General features: G+C 45.8%; 1 protein-coding gene across 1 annotated transcript in view; it reads left to right on the plus strand.

Moving 5' to 3' along the window:
• The window catches only part of NOTCH4 (notch receptor 4), a 146301-nt gene that overhangs the window by 54933 nt on the left and 70023 nt on the right, over positions 1-21345 (plus strand). The window contains exons 8-12 of the mRNA XM_040323033.1: positions 5128-5313; positions 9920-10033; positions 14914-15150; positions 17407-17517; positions 20468-20578. Of these exons, the coding sequence (XP_040178967.1) occupies positions 5128-5313; positions 9920-10033; positions 14914-15150; positions 17407-17517; positions 20468-20578 (759 nt within the window). The remainder of the gene's footprint in view (positions 1-5127; positions 5314-9919; positions 10034-14913; positions 15151-17406; positions 17518-20467; positions 20579-21345) is intronic.

Here is a 21345-nt window from a genome sequence, read left to right on the forward strand (position 1 = left end):
ACTGGACCTTGTTATCATCATCAATCAGACCCATAGGCCATTCATTCTGACAAACTTTCCTGTCCTTTAGAAGAATGAGATCTCCAACATAGGTGAAATGTGGATCTGTAATCAGCTGGAAGACTTGGCATTTATTGCTGTTGAAGTCTTCCTCTTAACTTGTGACACTTGACACACCTGAAGAGCAGGAAGGAGATGCACCTTTTCATACCGACAAGCCACAAGCCAGCTGATCTGATGGCACCTTCTGTAAACTGACGGCCTTGATGTTGCACCCGTTCATGGTATTGACAAACCAGAAGTGTAGCAACATGATGTTGACCTGGTAAGATTATAGGATTCTGTTCTTTGCTGCATAGGTCAGATTTCCCGATATGGCCACCAACTTTCATCAGCTGATTGGCATCAACTACAGGGTAAAGATTGAAGAATGAACTGTTTTTAGACAGTTTGTTTGCATTTTTGATTTTCCCAAATTACTCCTGATACACCTTTTGTGGCATCCAGCGGATTCTCCATTTATTTCAGAGGTCTTTAAATAGGCTACTGCAGCAATAGCTTCAACTGATGCATCAGAGAAAATATGACTCTCTCTCTGGTCAGCAGTTAAAATGGAAGCTGGAACATAGCAATGTGAGATTTGAAGTTTTCCCATTGATATCTCCACCTTTCTTACTTGTGTTGGTTCTCACTAGGTAAAAGGGTCCCAGTCTATGTTCTCAGTAGACAAAAGTCTTAGCAGAATCTTACCTTGAATGGTAACTGGAGCAATGAAACCCAGCGGATCATAGATGCTGTTTACCACCGACAAGACTCCTATCTTAGTGAAGAGCTTGTCACAAGTGGACACTTGGAAGGTTGAATGTATCTTGTTTGATGTTCCACAACAAACCCAGACTTTGCTGTACCTAAATCAAGTTTTTTTTAGATTAGTGGCACAGTCCTTAGAGTGAAAGGTATTCATAAAGTTCCTGGCTGTTGGATATAATCTTGTGAAGTTTAAGGTTTACTAGAGACGTATTCTAGATTATTCTACATAGAGAGAAAAGATTCGACATAGAGAGAAAAGATTCAACATTTTAGAGAGAAAAGATTCGACATTATAAAGGGAAAAGATTTGACATTATAGCGAGAAAAGATTGCTGCTGTAATTGGGTGGGGGAAGTAAAAAAAAAAATAATGATGATGATGAATGTTATTGGCTGATTGTAACCAAAGAGGAGGAGCAGTAAAATAGCTAGAACTAACTTGACAATTCAACATGAACGACGAAGATTCGACAAAGCATCGAAAAACATACAAACGTCAAATCTGTCATTGAAGGCTTAAGGCAGGGGTGGCCAACCAGTGGCCCGGGGGCCACATGTGGCCCGCGGAGCCCTCTGTTGTGGCCCACGACCTCCTGCTCTGGAATGGCAGGTTGGCATGCAAAGATCGCAGGTTGCCGACCCGCCATACCACAGCATCAGTGTTGTGATATGAAGCTGGTGGTAGAGGAAGAAAGGGGCTGTGGAGCAGAGCCCCATAAGCCGATGCTTCTTCTACAGCGCCGACTTTTGCCACAGGTGGAGTCTATGGCAAAGTTCAGCTAACACAGGATAGACACAGCTGGGTAAACCGCAGCACATCAGTGTGAAAGCAGTCTTAGGCCCTTTTCACACGATCAACCCAACCGAATGGGACCCTCAATTCACCTCTACAGAGCAACAGATGTCCGTTTTACGCCTGCCTAGCTCCAATCCAAAAAACATTTGTCCCCTTCCATCTGGCCGGATCGAAGGGCCTATAGAGTAGCCGTGACCTGTCATCCGTCCGCTCCGCTCATTGTGGCCCGCGATTGGTTACCAAGTTGCTTAAGTGGCCCTCGCTCTTCAAAAGGTTGGGCACACCTGGCTTAAGGTGTCTGTCGAATGTTCAAAGAAGATTCGACGGAGCAGCTAAACTGTACAACTCAGCAATCATACATTTCTGGTCAAATGTTCGGTCCATAGGCTATAGAAAAATTCTAATGTTGGTTGACTAGTAATAATAATTAATAAATATAATTATTACTAGTGTCATACAACATTAGAATTCTTCTGGAAATGTACAATTTGACGTACAGTTTCGCTGCTTTGTCGAATCTTCTTTGAACATTCGACAGACACCATAAGTATTCAATGGCAGATTCAACCTTAATTAATTCAGATTTTCGGATGAATGCAATTTCTAACGAAAAACGAAATAAATAAAAACGAATTTCGGGAGTAACTAAATAAATTTTCCGGACGAAAACGAAATTCCGAAACAAAATATTTCAGTGTGCACATTTCTAGTAATTAGGCTGTGAAACTCAATTTTTTTCTACTGTTCTGACTCAACTAGAAGGCCATAAGCTTATCTCCAGCCACATATAGGGCTTATGCAACCTGGTGATCTTTTTATCCCTTGCATCATTTCAGACAGTTTAACTTGATGAATAAACTAACGTTGAGCAGACAGATGATGAAGCCTTTTGAATGTTCCGTCTATCGAAGGCTACTCATAGGTAGAGAAACGTTAATGTTGTAAGCCACATGGCAAAATGTTACACCATCACAGGAAATAGTGGAATGATACCAGAGAGATGGAAAGGGAGGGGATATATAGAAGTACAGTGAGGCCTTGTACAGACGACCGAACAGTCCGCTGAAAACGGTCCGCCGGACCGTTTTCAGCGGACAGTCGTCTGCCGGATTTCTGTTTGATGTGTGTACGCATGCGAGGGATGGCGGCCGAGCGGACATGTACGGTGAGTCTGTACAGACGACCGAACATGTCCGACGGACAGGCTTCCAGTGGACATGTTTCTTAGCATGCTAGGAAACATTTGTCCGCTGGAAAACGGTCGGCTGGACAAATGTCCGCTGGAAACCTGTCCGGTCGGCCGTACACACGACCGAACATGTCTGCTGAAACTGGTCCGCGGACCAGTTTCAGCAGACATGTTCGGTCGTGTGTACGGGCCCCGAGAGAGAGAGTTCAGGTTAAACAAGAGAACACAGCTTAAGGCTTGGTTCACACTGGAATGCTGTGTGTCCACATTCTCCGGTTTAGGGACGAATTAGGGCCACATCAGACTCCCCATCACAGTCCTCCCATTCATCTGTGTCCCCTTTACATTAGAATCCCCCTTACATGAGAGTTCCTACATGAGAGTACATCATAGCCCCCCCCCCCATACATGAGAATCCCCTTTAAAGTCCCACCTTACATCAGAGTACCCATCAGAGTCCACCCTTACAAACACTTACAGCATGGCTGGCAAACTTGCAGAGCCTGGGAGCTTGGTTGTAGCAGTAGGAGGGAGCACAGTAAATTTGGACAAAGGAAGTGCCATCTTGCGGGACAGATAAAATCTTGCAGCAGGACAGATTTGACCCATGTGCTGTAGTTTGGCGACCTCTGCCTTAGGGGACCAGGAAGGACTTTTTTTTACCCGGTAAAGGAAATTAGATCATACATAGGAAGGGCTCATTCATATTGGATCACAATCTGCTACAATCCAGACTGGATTCTAAAAAGATAAGTACACAAATCCTTTTTATACAGAGTATGCAGAACTGGTAGGTGAAGTGGGAAGGAGGAAGAGGGGATAGGGTACATTTTAAGAACAATTATAACTGACCTTTACTAACACTTTAACCACTTGCTGCCCACATATGTGCCAGGGCATAGACGGTGGGCTTTAACATCCTCAAGCCGACACACATATGCATCAATGAGCGGCTGAGGTTTCTGTACTTGGAGCGTGCTCACTGCACACTCCCAGCACAGCGACAGAGTTGTCAAGGACCGCTCCTAGTCTTTGGTAACAATCGAGAACCAGTGGGACCAGCTCACAATTATGTGACTAATGTGCAGTGTTGCCAACCGTCCATATTTTTACGGACAGTCCGTAAAAACAGGCACTTTCCCCCCCCCCCGTCCGTAAATGTCCGTAGTTGCGGGAATGTGCCAATAAAAATAGTCGAGATTGGAGCTTGCCGAGCCAAGCCGAGCATATGCTGTATTCGGCCGGCGGGGGGCAGATTTCACAGAGGCTGTGCCAGGTGGCGCCGGTGAGTGATGTATTAGGACATCCGGCCAGGCGTGCGCGTGCCAGAATTTTAAATCTGTAACTAACCAGGAGGTCGGAGGAGCACAGAACTGGAGCAGGAGTCAGGACTCGGAGGCTAAGCAGCACGCAGCGGCGACGGAATGGAGGAGCCTGCTGCATCCAGGCAATACAAAGTTCACAGGGGAGTCGGGGACGGACAGAGTGACAGACAGCCCAGCCGACAGTGACATCAGGTGATGGTAGGGTTGCCACCTCATCCCTTTAAAACAGGACACATATGAATTACACAGGTTCTGTGGCTGATTAAGGTGGTAATTGAACTCAAGTGGAGCCTTATCTAAATTAAATTAGCCTCAGAACCTGTGTAATTCATATGTGTTCTGTTTTAAAGGGATGAGGTGGCAACCCTAGGTGATGGTGGCAGAGGGGGATCCGATGGAGGCAAGGGGTGGTGGTGGCGCCGCAGAGGGGGACGAGGAAGGCAGGGGGGGATTGTAGGCAGGGGGTGATGGTGGCTGCGGTGGCACCACAGAGGGGGATGGAGGCACCACAGAGGGTGGGGGATGGAGACAGGGGAGATTGGAGGCAGGGAGAGATTGTGGCACCGCGGAGAGGGGTGAAGGCAGGGGGAATTGGTGGCAGAGGGGGATGGGGGCAGGGGGTGATGTACCTAAATAATTTGCCCTTATTATATCGAAAATAACAAAAATATGTTTTTTTACCTTAATATCTACCTTAAATCACATTGCTATTTGCCTAGTGTAATTGTGTGTAGCCTAAATACTGAAATTTGCACCTAAAAATGTAATTTAGTAACTTTTGTGAAATGCCAGTAAATTTCGGGTGTCATGCCAGTAAATTTCAATCTGGTAGGTTGGCAACACTGCTCCTGTGACAGCCAATCACAGTAGTTATATGATCGGGGAGACCTTCTTGCCCACTGGGCTTTATAATATGGTGAAAGAGATGCTGGGGCGAAGAAGAAGAAACTAAATTACACTTTCGTGTATTATCAATGAAAATGTTGCTAATTTGTATTTTTTTCCCAGGTCCCTCTCCCTGTGAACACCATGGACAGTGTGTAAACACCGAAGGTTCCTTCCTGTGTCGTTGCCCCCTCGGATATACCGGCACCCGCTGTGAGACAGACCAGAATGAGTGCCACTCCAATCCCTGCCTCAACGGAGCCTCGTGCCTTGACTTGTTGGGTCGGTTCGAGTGTGAGTGCACGCCCGGTAAGGAGGATCATATGGAGGTGCACCAGAAACAATATGCAACTCTAATGCCGCGTACACACGATCGAAAATTTCGACAAGAAAAGATGTGAGCTTTTGGTCGGAAATTGTGTGTAGGCTCCATCGTAAATTTTCTGTCTGAATTTCCGCCAAGAAAAATTTGAGAGCTGGTTATCAAATTTTCCGACAAGAAAAGTTCTTGGAGGAAATTCCGATCGTCTGTATGCAAAAATCCTACGCATGCTCGGAATAAATTTGACGCATGCTCGGAATCATTGAACTTAATTTTTCTCGGCTCGTTGTAGTGTCCTACGTCACTGCGTTCTTGGCGGTCGGAATTTTGTGTGACTGTGTGTATGCAACACAAGCTTGAGACAAAATTCCGTCGGAACAAAATCCACGGTTTTCTTGTCAGAATTTTCGATCGTGTGTACGCGGCATTACTTGTTTTTTCATCCTCCATAGTGGTGTGTTTTAGTGATTTAATATACTGCATCGTACCAATCCTCTCTGTAGAGTAGAACGACACAAACTGGCTGAGCAGTTGCAGCCTTAGAACTCAGGGCTGTTTTTCCGGAACTCACAAAAATGGTGCCGGTGATCTGCCGTGCTGGTTCCAGGTATCATGGAAGTTCCAGCGCATGCGCAAACTGATGCACTGAGATGGTTCCAGCTATCGGGAAAGTTCCTTCAAGCACTGCGCAGGTGCAAACTTGCTGACGGAAATCCCCGAAGCGCAGCCGGCATCCAGGGCGATGTGGATTTTGAGGTAAGTGGCCAGTCGGCTTCACGTCCTCGCTGCGCTCGGCCTCCTGGCTCTTTTTTTAACATCCTCCAATCCACGGGGATGTTAAAAAATGAGCCTGGATGCCGGGCGAGGTTCGGAGATTTCCGTCGGGAAGTTTGCGCCTGCGCAGTCAGTGAAGGAACTTCCCCCATAGGGGAACATTGAGGACAAGTCACCGGCTTGCTTGGGAGAAAGGAAGATGGAAGAATGAAAACAAATATCTGACCCTAGGAGCTCTTTAAAAGAGGATATTGTCTGGCGTGTCTGAGACAGAGACACCAAAGAACAGTTCTTAAACCGTCTCCTGGTCTAATGTCTCTGGCAACAGTAATATTGTATCTCTGCCAGCAGCAAGGATGTCAGGAAATCATTTTTGTTATTGGCAGGTAAAGAAGATTACATAAACAATGATCTTAATGGATAAGCATACCTTTGTGATAAAAACTTAGAAGACTGGCGGCAGAAAAAGACCAAGGGGGGCGTGAAGTCTGCTTTTTTTTAAACATTTTTGTCTTCGGATAGACCTGGCCTGACCTGTTTATTTTTACTGAGGGGTCTGTTTATTAAAAATAATGTTGCACTAATGTCAGAAGCATGCAAACAAGTTGAACAAAATGTCCCATATTTTTTCTAAGGAATTAATTCCTGTTTCATCAGCTCAACCTAGTGGCCAAAATGTGGTATAGTTTTCTCATTATAGTATTTTTGAAAACTACCACATTTTGGCCACTAGGTGGAGCTGACGATACAGGCAATAATGTTGTCAAAAAAACGCAGTGCATATCGTTCAACTTGCATGAATGCTTATGACATTTGTGCAACAAATGTTTCATAAGCTGACCCCTACTGTTAATTAACTTCTGATGAAGATCTGTTACAAGCATCCACTGCTTTTTTGGCAAAATAATACTTTTTAATGTTACTCTTGAATTTCCCCCACGCAGAATTGAGATCATTCCCCTGTACTCAGCTTTTTATAAAAAAAACTATTATAGATATAGAGGAATCAGGACCTCCTTCCTTCTGCTGGTGATCCCTCTAGTGATGGATAAAGATCTATATAGTGGAATAGGGACCTCATTCTTTCTGACAGTGATGCCTCCAGTGATACCTAAAGATCCTTATAGAGGATTTAGGCTGGTGTTCCTTCTAGTGATAACTAAAATCTATAGAGCAGAATCTTGACCTCATTCTTCCTGCTGGTGATGCCTCTAGTGATAATTAACCACTTGGCGCTCGCACTATAGCCGAATGACGGCTACAGCGCCAACCCCAAATGCCGGGAGGACGTCAATAGACATCCTCCCCTTCGCACACTCCCCGTGCACCCTTGCAGGGCGCACGCGCTGTGATCACCCAAGTCACTGAGACTCGGGTGATCACATATCCGAGTAAGGGGCCATTTCCGGCCCCTTACCACGTGATCAGCTGTCAGCCAATGACAGCTGATCATGTGATGTAAACAAAAGCCGGTAATCGTTTTTTTTTCTCCTCAAGCTGATCACTGGCTCATGTGTAAGGGAAATCGGTCCCAAAGATCCTTGCAGGTGGCCATTGCCACCTGCAAGTGCCACCTGCAAGTGCCCACAGTGCCCACCAGTGCCACCATCAATGCCTATGAGTGCCACCTATCAATGCCCACAAGTACCACCTATCAATGCCTCATCAGTGCCATCTAGCAGTGCTTCCTATCAGTGCCCATTACTGCCACCCACCAGTGCCCATCGCTGCCACCCATCAGTGCCCATCACTGTCACCTATCAGTGCCCATCACTGCTAGCTATCAGTGCCACCTATCAATGCCAACTATTAGTGCCATTTCTCAGTGCCCACCAGTGCCACCTATCAATGCCCTTCAGTACCACCTCTCAGTGTCACCTATCAGTGCCCACCAGTGCCGTCTTATCGATGCCCATCAGTGCAGCCCATCAGTGCAGCTCATCTGTGCCTATCAGTGCAGCCTATCAGTGCCCATCAATGCAGCCCATCAGTGCTCATCAGTGCAGCCTCATCAGCGTACGTCAATGAAGGAAAAAAAACCTCCCATTTGCAAATTGTTATAACAAAATATAAAAATATATAATTTTTTTTTTAAATTGCTATTTTTAATTTTTTTAACAACAAATTAAAACCGCAGAGGTGATCAAATGCCACCAAAATAAATTTCTATTTGTGGGAAAAAAATGATAAAAAATTTATTTGGGTACAATGTTATATGACCGCGCAATTGTCATTCAAAGTGCGTCAGCGCTGAAAGCTGAAAATTGGTCTGGGCAGGAGGGGGTTTAAGTGGTTAATATCTGTATATAGGAATCAGGACCTGCTTCCTCCTGCTGATGATCCCTGTAGTGATAACTAATAATCTATATAGAGAAATTGGGACCTTCTTCTTCCTGCTGGTGATGCTTCTAGTGCTAACTAAAGATCTGTATAGAGGGATCAGGACCTCCCTTCTTCTGCTGGTGATCCAGGAGGTGAGGCATGTTTTATTGAATTTATCCTGCTTCTCTGAAATAGCTGTACATAGGATATAAACCAGGGAGCATTTTTTGGCGTATTGAATAAACAATGGGCCAGATTCATAGAGAACTTACGCCGCGTAAGTTCTAAGATGCGCCGTCGTATCTGTGCGCCGTATTCTTGAAACCAGATACGCCTGAATTCTGGCTCCATCCGACCGACGTAAGTCTCCTATGCCGTCGTATCTTGGGTGCATATTTACGCTGGCCGCTTCCATTGATTTACGTGTCGAATATGTACATGACCTAGATACGCAGATTCACGAACGTACTTGCGCCTGTCGCAGTAAGCTACGCCATTTACGCAAGGCGTACGTCCGGCGTATAGTTATCCCTCAAAAAAGCAGGGGTAAGTCATGCTAGGGTATGGACGTCGGAACAGCGGTCGGATTTTACGTTGTGCGGAAGTCGTACGTGAATGGGGCTGGGCGTAGGTTACGTTCACGTTGTACGCATTGAGCCGTCGTTTCTTAGGGAGTATATGCAACGTGATTCTGAGCATGCGCGCTCATGCGCCGTTCGTTCGGTCATTCATTTACATGGGGTCACGGTTAATTTTAATACAACACGCCCACTATCTTCCAAATTTGAATTAGGCGGGCTTACGCCGGCCCATTTACGCTACGCCGCCATAACTTAGGGAGCAAGTGCTTTGTGAATACTGGTCTTGCCTCTCAGGCCTTGTACTCACAAGCAGACATGTCCGATGAAACCGGTCCGCGGACCGTTTTCATCGGACATGTCTGCCCGGGGACTTTTGTTCGATGGCTGTACACACCATCGAACAGAAGTCCGCGCGTAAACAATACGCGGGGCGTGTCCGCGGTGTCGCCGCGTCGATGACGCGGTGTCACCACGACAATGACGCGGCAACGTGGGCGGGCCTGCCTTTTAAATGCTTCCACGCATGCGTCAAAGTCATTCGACGCATGTGAGGGATGGCGGGCGGCCGGACATGTACGGTAGGTCTGTACAGACGACCGTACATGTCCGGGCGGACAGGTTTCCAGCGGACTGTTTTAAAGCAAGTCCAGGAAACCGTTGTCCGCTGGAAACCTGTCCGATCCGCCCGAAAATGGTCCGCTCGTGCCTACACACGGCCAAACATGTCTGCTGAAACTGGTCCGCGGACCAGTTTCAGCAGACATGTTTGGTCGTGAGTACGGGGCCTTAGAGCTACGTCGGCGTAGCGCATATAAGATGCGCTACGCCCGCTCAACGATACGCCGAGCTACCTGAATCTGGCTCTATGTCTTTAGCTATATAATGGATAACCGTTTTTATTGATTCTCTTCTCCAGGATTTGAAGGAGTTTTCTGTGAACGGGAAGTAAGCAAGTGTTTAAGCTCTCCCTGTGTAAACGGAGGAAACTGCACTGATCTGTTAAATGATTTTCACTGTTCCTGTCATCCGGGTGAGTTTTCCATCAGTTCCTGAAGCCCAAATTAACTTTCAGTTTAAATCCACTGAATACATTCCTGGTGATAAAAAATAAAAATAAAAAAAAAAGTGTACAAAGTCTTGAGGTAAATTTTAATTAAAAAGCAGCCACAGCCTGAGTAGAAAAGCCTGGAAGCATGCTGCAGAGAAGGATCTTTACTCGCTGTATGGAAACAATGGTCTCTCTGCAAAGGTCTGACAGCCTCTGAGGAGTCGAACTTAGAATTCTGCAATCAGCAAAGCTCATGCTCTGATTCAGCAGGGGATGTGTTCAGGGCTGGACTTACCGTTGGGCTTGACTGGGCTCAAGCCCATGGGCCCCGCGGCAACCCCCCTCTTGCAATTTAGCGGAAATCCACTCCCACAATTTTGCGACAATCCCCCATTCGCAGCAATCACGGCAACCCCCTCCTGCAATTTCGTGGCAATCGCAGCAACCCCCTCCCGCAATTTTGCGGCAATCCCCAATTCACGACAATTTCGGCCCCCCCCGCTCAACAACTCCGGTGGATGGATGTACCCCCCCGCCCAACAACTTAACAACTTTGATGCTTTAGGGGGGCCCCCGCTCAACAACTTCGAGATAGGTCGGCGGATCCACCCCCCCTCAACAACTATGATCGGTCGGCGGTAACAACCCACCCCCCGCTTCTCTGCTTCAGGGGCCCCCTTCGCGATTATTAAGCTCAGGGGCCCCTACCACCCTAAGTCCTGCCCTGGATGTGTTGGATTTCTTTTGACACTGGAATGTTGTCACGTACCTGGTGATGGAGTCTGAAACGCAGAGGAAGGCTTCTCTTGCATGGTCACCTCTGGCTCGGGAGCCCTGAGAAGGTAACAGGAAGCACCAGTGCACAGAGTGGCACGAATGCCTGACAGACCTACCGCTGGCGAGTGAGGATGAAAGGAAACTTCTGGACAGCCGCACTCCAAAAAATATTTTGCCTTTAATAGTAAAATAGGATCAAAAAATACATGCCACAGCAGAAAGGACAAAAGAGCTGACGCTATGATTAGGCACTGATTGACAGTGTGAAACGCGTCAGCTCTTTTGTCAGTTCTGCTGTGGCATGTATTTTTTTATCCTATTTTACTATTAAAGACAAAAAATTTTTTTTGGAGTGTGTGTAGTGATATACATGTATAGTGTAGTCCGGTTAGATAATTGATATTTAGGTGTTAGTATGATGACTATAAATTGTGTTGTTCCGCAGCAACACACCAGGCTCTCCAGAGAGTGCATTTATTTGATTTCCAATACAGAACAAAGTCCAAATTCCACAGATGATACGAAACCAACTGAGTAATTCGAAATCTCATCTTTTCCTAGACCTGTGCCATATTCAAACAGAGTGACAAGACTGACTGAATGCCAGATTGAATGTCTCAAATACTGGTCTCACACTGGAGGGAGGGGTTCTTCCAGGTCAACCAAATGTTTCCCTGAATGAATACCCCCTCAAGTCTAATTACCATCAATAAATACTTCCTTATGTATGTAAACAATTTATCCTTTGAGGTTAACAGGCCATACCTCACACACACCTAGGTAGTCTTGCATAAGATTAACACATCAAAGGGTCTTCTGTATCTTTTGATATGTTAGAATTCAGCTGGCTTGGACAGTTCAACTGAGTTCCTGGTCAATATGGTAATGCAATACAATATATTGTGCCATACATACCTACACATACTGTATATATTAATATTACAACAGTGTGGCTGTCCAGAAGTTTCCTTTCATCCTCATTGCTATACGCATTGCCAGCACCTGTGGCTTCTGAGCGGTGACTCCCTTTCCCTACCGCTGGCGGGTGCTAATGAGTTTACTGTGCATCCCAGAGGCAGCTGTAATAGAAGACCATTTGGGCATCAGCAGGCAATTTTGGCAGCAAGTCAGGCACAGGATAGTTGGCAAGGGCACTGGAGCAAAGTCTGTTAACAGTGTCAGGCAGACTGAATCACCAACTAGCAGGCAGTTTGACAGGCAGAGGAGGAGTCAGAAGCCAAGCCAGGGTCAGTAACAGTGGAGCAGTCAGTCATAAGGAGCAGGTAGAAGTGTAATCCAGATGATCGGGCCAGGGGTCAGTGGAGGCAGAGGCTGATTGAGTCAACAGAAGAAGGTCAATCACAGGAGAGGGTAAAAGGAAGCTCAGGTAACATAGTACACCAAAGACAGGGATCCCATGCAAAGACCAGTTTAAAAAGTCACCTGGCGCATGTGCACACTCACACATGAGCACCCATACAAGCAAAAAATAACAATGAAGTAGGCACACAGGATTAAACGCTCAAAGGACAGAATGAGTATATCGGATTTGTTAAATATAGTCCTAAGTTCTAGAGAACCAAGAGAACCATGGCATAAAGGTTACAAGTTCAATCAGTCCACCCCCCAGGGCAAGTTAGGAAGCTGACTCTAAATATGTGAAGACAAAAGGAACAAGAGAAGTGTCTCTAATGCCTCGTACACACGATCGGAATTTCCGATGAAAAAAGCCAGACATAATTTTTTCATTGGATATTCCGACCGTGTGTGGGTTCCATCTGAGTTTTTCCTTCGGAAATTCTGACTGACTTAGAAAGAGAACTCCGAATTACATTCGTCTGTATGGAACTCCGACGGAGAAAAAAACATGCATGCTCAGAATCAAGTCGATGCATGCTCGGAAGCATTAAACTTAATTTTTTTCGGCTCGTTGTAGTGTTGTACGTCACCGCATAACATTATAAAATACATTGATTTCAATGAGGCTGGTTCACATATGTGCGATACATTCGCACTGCGCATTGCCGAAAAAACGTGTGCGTTTTCTAGGCATTGCGTTGCGGCTCAGGTGCGAATTCAGGCCCATTATCTTCTATGGGCACGCATCTGATTCGCACATGTGTTCATTTCTCTTCAGGATTTCTCTCATTCAGCTCAATACACTTCCCCCCTCCCCCTCCCCTCTCCCAGGTCTCCAAATTCGCAGCTAAAACGGAGATGATCTGCTGAACAGTTCTCTTATCTCTCTGCAGAGATAACAGAGCTGAAATTCGCACCGCAGAAGTGTGAATCCGGCCGGTTTAGAGGGGCTAATGTGCGCAAGCGCGGTGACGTCATGCAAATGATCAGCCGCCTGTGTTATGGGCTATTGTGCCTCTGTTGTGTCAGAGGGTTTATATTACAACCACTTTAAATGACTGGCATATTATTGAAAAAACTTAAATGTAAGGGGCCCCCTATTGGGCAGGGCCCATGGGCTTGAGCCCAGTCAAGTCCAATGGTAAGTCCGGCCCTGGTCACCACTGATTATAATGTGAATCTTGATGTTGAGCGCATTGGAAAACTCACTTCAGATTTCTCAGATGTGACTAGAGTCACTAGAGAGACCCCCCTCTTCAACAAAAAAGAGCAAGGTTGGTAGTGGGTAGCAGGGCTCAAGTCCTGCGGGAACGCGTGGGCACGGAGTCCCTGCACTTTTTTCACAGCAGGAACACAGTTCCCGTTGCAGCCTCGAGCAGCCGAGCCGCCCGAGCCAATCCTTCACTAAGCGGCGATGCCCAGCTCGAGTCACTGTCAGGGACAGGCGAACCTTAGTAATCCTAATCGCTGGATTTAGAAAGAACTTGCTTAAAGTTCCCGCGATAACTCGCGGCAGACCTCCGCAATGTCTCCTGGGAACAATGATAAAAGCTCCCAGGAGACATTGCGGCATCGAGGAAGTGACGGAATACCCGCACACTGCCCGATGAATCCATATACAGGAAGCGGCCAGTAACATAAAGGATTACTAAGGTACAGAGGATCGAAAAAAAAAAAAAAAAAGATGCGGTTTAGTAATTATGCACATGAGCGTATCATTTTTTTTTTTTGGTGGGAGAGTGGATCTTGGGTGGGAGTTCCCACACTTTTTTCCCCAGGACTTGACTCCTGGTGGGTAGCTATAGATATCGGCTTCATTTTGCCCCATACATTATAATAAGAGCATGACTTACCGTATTTATTCGAGTATAACGCGCAAAATTTTATACCCCAAAAAAATCAAAGTTTTGGGTGCGCGTTATACACGAGGACTGGGGTGGGTTGACAGTGGCGGGACCGATACCGAGTATTAGCGGGAGTACTCGTACTCCCGCTAATACCGCCGATACTAGAATACTTCCCCCCTCCCGCCGCCGCCGCCGCTACTGCCGCCACCAACGCCGCTACAACGTTAATCCCTGCGGCGCGGGGAACATTACAGACAGCTTTCGTTTGAATAGCTGTTTTCCCCGCCGCGCATAGACACTCCCCCTTGGACGGATCTGTCCAATCGCGAGCAAGGGGGAGTGCCTATGCGCGGCAGGGAAAACAGCTGTTCAAACGAACGCTGTCTGTAATGTTCCCGCGCCGCGGTGATTAACAGTAGGTGGCTGCATATACAGGGGACATGGCTGCACATACGGGGGACATGGCTGGACATACAGGGGACATGGCTGCACATACGGGGGACATGGCTGGACATACAGGGGACATGGCTGCACATACGGGGGACATGGCTGGACATACAGGGGACATGGCTGCACATACGGGGGACATGGCTGCACATACGGGGGACATGGCTGCACATACAGGGGACATGGCTGCACATACGGGGGACATGGCTGGACATACAGGGGACATGGCTGCACATACGGGGGACATGGCTGGACATACGGGGGACATGGCTGCACATACGGGGGACATGGCTGCACATACGGGGGACATGGCTGGACATACGGGGGACATGGCTGAATAATGAAAATTAGGGGTGCGCGTTATACTCGAATAAATACGGTACTTCTGTACACCTTCTTGTTAATACCATCTATTACTTGTCTCCTTCTCAGGTTTTCAGGGCCAAAGATGTGAAACCGATGTGGACGAATGTTCCAGCTCGCCCTGTCACCATTCTGGGGTCTGTGTAGACCACCCTGGTTTCTTTATCTGTGAATGCTTAAGTGGATTCACGGGCCAGCTGTGTGAGGAAAACATTGATGAGTGCATCAGTCAACCATGCCATAATGGTGCTACCTGCCAGGACCAACTCAATGGCTTCCAGTGTTTGTGTGAGCCTGGCATCACAGGTAACTGATCCCCTTGTCTCTGTAGGTCTATCATACCCATACTTCTGGAAAAGCTTTATTAGATTTTTCCCTGTGAGGAATTCTCCACACCTTCTATCTACTTGACAAAAGAGGAAGCTTTGGACAACCAATGATCCTCAACTGGTTGAGGAGCGACAAACCCAGTTTCTTCATCACCAAATGACAAAATGTTGCCCACTGGTGTTTTGAGTTTTCCATGGATCTTTTACCAAGGTCTCGGGCACTTCCAACTTGACAAAGGATCTGTGGAGAACTGAAACTTGTTTTAAAAAATTGTAAGTGTATTTTTTTTTAGGTAGGGTTTAAACCATTGTCAGTTTATTTTCTTGATCTCTGTGTTCCGTTAGGGAGACTTCCTTTCACTTCCTTTTTCAGAAGGCACAACAGGAAATGAGGGGAAATCTCTAGGGCAGGGGTCTCCAAACATTCTAAACAAAGGGCCGGTTTATTGTCCTTCGGACTCTTGGAGGTCCAGACTTTTGTCAGCGGGAGTAGAAATTTTCCTGCCATCATTGGTAACTGGTTGCCGACCATCCGCCGTTGTTTTACGGCGGCAGGTTGGCTCCCCTGTGCGAGAGCACGTAGTATAACGTCGGCTCTCGCGCAGGCCACTAGGGGTGCTCCCGTGCTCGTGCCCGCCGGGCATACGCGATCGCTCATTACAGAGCGAGGACCGGGAGCTGTGTGTTAACCTCTTCACTGCCAGTGGCATTTTAATAGTAAGCAATGCATTTTTATAGCACTGATCGCTATAAAAATGCCAATGGTCCCAAAAATGTGTCAAAAGTGTCCAAAGTGTCCGCCATAATGTCGCAGTACCGAAAAAAATCGCTGATCACCGCCATTATTAGTAAAAAAAATATATAAAAATGCCATAAAAATACCCCCTATTTTGTAAACGCTATAACTTTTGCGCAAACCAATCAATAAACGCTTATTGCGATTTTTTTTTTTACCAAAAATATGTAGAAGAATACATATCGGCCTTTTTTTATATATTTTTGGGGGATATTTATTATAGCAAAAAGTAAAAAATATAAATTTTTTCAAAATTGTCGCTCTATTTTTGTTTATAGCGCAAAAACTAAAAACCGCAGAGGTGATGAAATACCACCAAAAGAAAGCTCTATTTGTGGGAAAAAAAGGACGCCAATTTTGTTTGGGAGCCACGTCTCACAACCGCATAATTGTCTGTTAAAGCGACGCAGTGCGGAATCGCAAAAAGTGCTCTGGTCTTTGACCAGCAATGTGGTCCGGGGGTTAAGTGGTTAATGAACCTCTGGTATTAGGGGGAGGAATAGTGCCCCATTGCTGGTATCATAGGGAGTAATAGTGCTCTGTTAGTTGTGTCAGTGGGAGAAATGGCGCTCCATTGTCAGTGTCAGATGGCAGAATAGTGTCTCGTATTAGTGGGAGGGATAGTGCCCCAAGGGCCGGATAAAGGCAAGCAAAGGGCCGCATCCGTTCTCACAGGAACGGGAAGCCTCATTGGATGATTTTCATCAACTTTGCACATAGCACACCCCTCCACACTGTACACAATGCATCCCTCAACCGTGCACTTTTGTACATAGCACACTCCTCAAAACTGCACTCCATAAATAGCACACTCCACAACCTTGCACTCCGTTCGTAGCACACTCTGCTGTATATAGTTCACTCCTGAACTATAACAATGTAACAATGCTTCAATGTTAGTGCAGTTTGGTCACACCCACAATTTGATACAGAGGTAATGATGTGCAGTAACCTATCAGTGAACAGTAATTATCTGTTGCAATCTCTAGCAACCAATCAGTGAGCAATAATGATTTGTACAAACCTCTAGAAACCCTAGGGTTCCTGTAGAGTCTACAGGAACCCTAGGGTTCTATGGAACTAGGGTTGGCACTTTTTCTTCAAGCCAAACCCAATCACTTTAGCGGCACACAGTAAATGTTTTTTGTTTTAGCAAACATTATATGATTGTAACAGATCTAACTGGCACTCCAAAGAGAATAGTAATGCGGCAGGCATAGCGCCCCCTCACCATCTTGTCGAGCCCTGTTCCAAGCCACATTCATGTCTGAATAACGTGTCCGGGTTTCAGGTGGACTGAAACCTGGACACATGACTCAAAACCTGGACTGTCTGGGTGAATCCCGGACAGATGGCAACACTATATGGAACCCTGGTTGAGTAGCCCTGATCTAAATTATTTAACTACTACAATTTAATGTTCTATTGTTTCCGCAGGTGCCACTTGTGACACAAATATTAACGAGTGCAGCAGTGACCCCTGCAATCACGGACTTTGCACTGACCTGGTGAATTCATTCCAGTGTCTTTGTGATCCCGGCTATTCAGGTAACTTTATCCATAACAATCGCTGTGTATGCATATACAGCTATATATTAGTATGTTATTACATATGTAACTGATAAAGAACATTGATACACTAATAAGTTATATATGAGTCACAATCAGATACTTTTGGGGATGAATGAATGGTAATAGAGATGCCTGCTATTTTTTTGTGATTTGAAACACCTAACACCAGATTTGTTCATTCACTTGGGTTGGTGGCGTTCTCCTATTAAACCCATTTGTGACCAGAGGTCCTTGGTGCCTAGATGCCCAGGCCAGAGTTTGCAGCCTCAGCAATTTGTCAGTTAAAGCGGAGTTCCACCTTTTAAGCAGGTCCATAAAGACATGGATGAGCGAATTTGAAGGTAGAGGAACTTGACTGGCCTACACAGAGTCCTGACCTCAACCCGATAGACAAGCTTTGTGATGAATTAGAGCAGAGACTGCGAGCCAGGCCTTCTCGTCGTCATCAGTGCCTGACCTCAAATGGTCAAACATTCCCATAGACACACTCCTAAACCTTGTGGACGGCCTTCCCAGGAGAGTTGAAGCTGTTATAGCTGCAAAGGGGGGGCCAATTCAATATTGAACCCTACGGACTAAGACTGGGATGCCATTAAAAGGTTATGTGCGTGTAAAGGCAGGCGTCCCAATACATTTGATAATATAAGCAAGTATGCATGGATATGAAGAGTTTATCAAGGCACCTTTGAAATAACTGCAATATAATTTTATGAACCAATAAACTTCCTGGATGCTGAAGATCCCATGGTATTGTGTCAATTATTTTGTATCTTCACCCAAAAAAAAAAAAATTAAATTGCATCTAGCAGATCCAGCATATTAAGGACAATACATTTTGGCAGTTTTCTTGGTACATACCTTTATATCCTGATGTTGTCCAGGGCTTCCGGGTTCCGATGACTGCGTGACTGGGCGTTCCTATCCTTCCTTTCGATGATTGACGTCTTGTGAAACAGGTGACCTGTCGCACAACGCGCGTCACCAGACGTCGGGAAAGAGCCGAGCTGCGAGTCAGCACTATACGGCGCCTGCGCAGTCAGCTCTACACGGCAGGCGCAGGCGCCGTATAGTGCCGACTCTTAGCTCGGGTATTTCCGGAAATCTTTGCGGCCCCCCGGAAGAAGAGGGGTGAAGAATGGATGCTCGCTGCCACGGAGAAAGACGGCGACAGGGTTTACTTCTTCTTTAAGAGCCCTTTCACACCAAAAACGCCTATAGCGGAGCGTTAAAATAGCGGTAAAACACTGCGATTTTACGACTATTAACGTCCGCACAATGGCACGGACAGGCAGAAGGACGTATATATACGTCCTTGCCTTTCCGCGGGTCGGGGGTCCGATCGGGACCCTTACCGCTGCGTGCGGCGGGCGGATTCCCTCGGGAGCGATCCGGGACGACGGCGCGGCTATTCGTTTATAGCTGCTCCATCGCGATCGTTCCCCGGAGCTGAAGAACGGGGAGAGCCGTATGTAACAAAAAACACAAACTCCTGCGCACAAGTGGGATCCTTGATAATTGGTCAAGTGTCTACATACAGTTCTCCTTAGATGTCAAAAAAACCCGTAGTAACAGAGGCCTTGCTGCCCTTCATGGATGGGGGAATCCTGATAGAAGACAAAAAGGGAGAAAGAAAGGCGCACCAGCCTCGTGTACTACCGTTTGGCAAATTTTAATGAAATAATAAAATAATGAAAACTACTCACAAACAAAGAATGATAAAAGGCTTGTCAAACGATAATTGAAATACCCCTCAAACCACACTCCAGAATGTAGGGGGGGGGGTGGCGAGGTGCGTTGCTGCTGAGCCAGTTTGAGGGGTATTTCAATTATCGTTTGACAAGCCTTTTATCATTCTTTGTTTGTGAGTAGTTTTCATTATTTTATTATTTCATTAAAATTTGCCAAACGGTAGTACACGAGGCTGGTGCGCCTTTCTTTCTCCCTTTTAGAGCCGTATGTAAACACGGCTTCCCCGTGCTTCACTGTGGCGGCGCATCGATCGTGTCATCCCCTTTATAGGGAGACACAATCGATGACGTCAGACCTACAGCCACACCCCCCTACTGTTGTAAACACACACTAGGTGAACCCTAAAACGTTCAGCGCCCCCTGTGGTTAAACTGCAACTGTCATTTTCACAATAAAGAATGCAATTTAAATGCATTTTTTGCTGTGAAAATGACAATAGTCCCAAAAATGTGTCAAAATTGTCCGAAGTGTCCGCCATAATGTCGCAGTAACGAAAAAAAATCGCTGATCGCCACCATTAGTAGTAAAAACAAAATAATTAATAAAAATGCAATAAAAATATCCCCTATTTTGTAAATGCTATAAATGTTGCGCAAACCAATCGATAAACGCTTATTGCGATTTTTTTTACCAAAAATAGGTAGAAGAATACGTATCGGCCTAAACTGAGGAAAAAAATTAATTTTATATATGTTTTTGGGGGATATTTATTACAGCAAAAAGTAAAAAATATTGCATTTTTTTCAAAATTGTCGCTCTATTTTTGTTTATAGCGCAAAAAATAAAAACTGCAGAGGTGATCAAATACCACCAAAAGAAAGCTCTATTTGTGGGGAAAAAAGGACGTCAATTTTGTTTGGGAGCCACTTCGCACAACCGCGCAATTGTTAGTTAAAGCGACGCAGTGCCGAATTGTAAAAACGCCTTTGGGCATTTAGCAGCATATTGGTCCGGGGCTTAAGTGGTTAAATATAAAGTTTAATTGAAATGTAAATTGTTATTCATAAGGTCTGAAAAAACTTTCTTCGCCATTGTAATATGTAAGCGGTCTTGACGCCTTTGTTATGTTTTCTTCTTGACCAGTAATGTTAGAAAATTGTGTAAAATTGTAACTTGGTCTCTTCTATTTTATTAATCATGTAAATTGTAAAAATATTCCATTCTGTTGTCGCCACAGGTACCACGTGTGACACAAATATTAATGAGTGCAATAGTGACCCCTGCGGTTATGGACATTGCATTGACCTGGTGAACTCATTCCAATGTATTTGTGATCCCGGCTATTCAGGTAACATGAAAATAGCAATGTATATGTTGTATCTTTTTCTGGATTTTGTGCCTGTGGGAATGAACTCAATGGAGGACATTATTCTGGTGCTCCATTATTGGCATTTTCTTTGTTGGGTGTTTCTATAGGGAAAGTGGAGACATGATTGAAACCTTTAGGCCGGGTTCACACCTATGCGAATTGGATGCGTGTTTCTCGGCATTCAATTCGCATAGCAGGAGAATGTGACTGGCTCTCTATGGAGGCGGTTCACATATCTCCGCATCGGGTCCGGTGCGGTGTGCCGGAAAAACGTGTGCCTTTTTTGGTGCTTTTCAGGTTCGATTTCAGCCCAAAATTTGAGCTGAAATCGGACCTGAAACGGTGAACCAGCCGAACCGGACCCCTGCTGTGAGCCTCATGCGGCTACGGTGTGAACCGCGCCTTAAATGCATCAAGGGGGTGAATAAGATTCAGGAAGGCAGTTATTTCAATATGAAACCAAAATCAAGAACACAGGCAAATGACCTCAAACTAACTGGAGGAAACTTCAAAACTAATCTTAAGCCTCGTACACACGGTCGGACTTCAAACAAACTTTTCCGTGGATTTTTGTCCGAAGGGAGTTGGCCGGGCACACCCATAGCATACACACGGCAGGACTTTTCTGCAAACTTTCCCAAAACTTTCCCAACATCACGTGGTTTTTCTGCTCTTTACCGCCACCCTTTGGTCAACTTCTGCTATTGTTGGTTAATTTTAACATTGGTTCTGGGCATGCGTGTTTG

This window comes from Rana temporaria, chromosome 9 (genome assembly GCF_905171775.1).
Source record: "Rana temporaria chromosome 9, aRanTem1.1, whole genome shotgun sequence".
Taxonomy (NCBI): domain Eukaryota; kingdom Metazoa; phylum Chordata; class Amphibia; order Anura; family Ranidae; genus Rana; species Rana temporaria.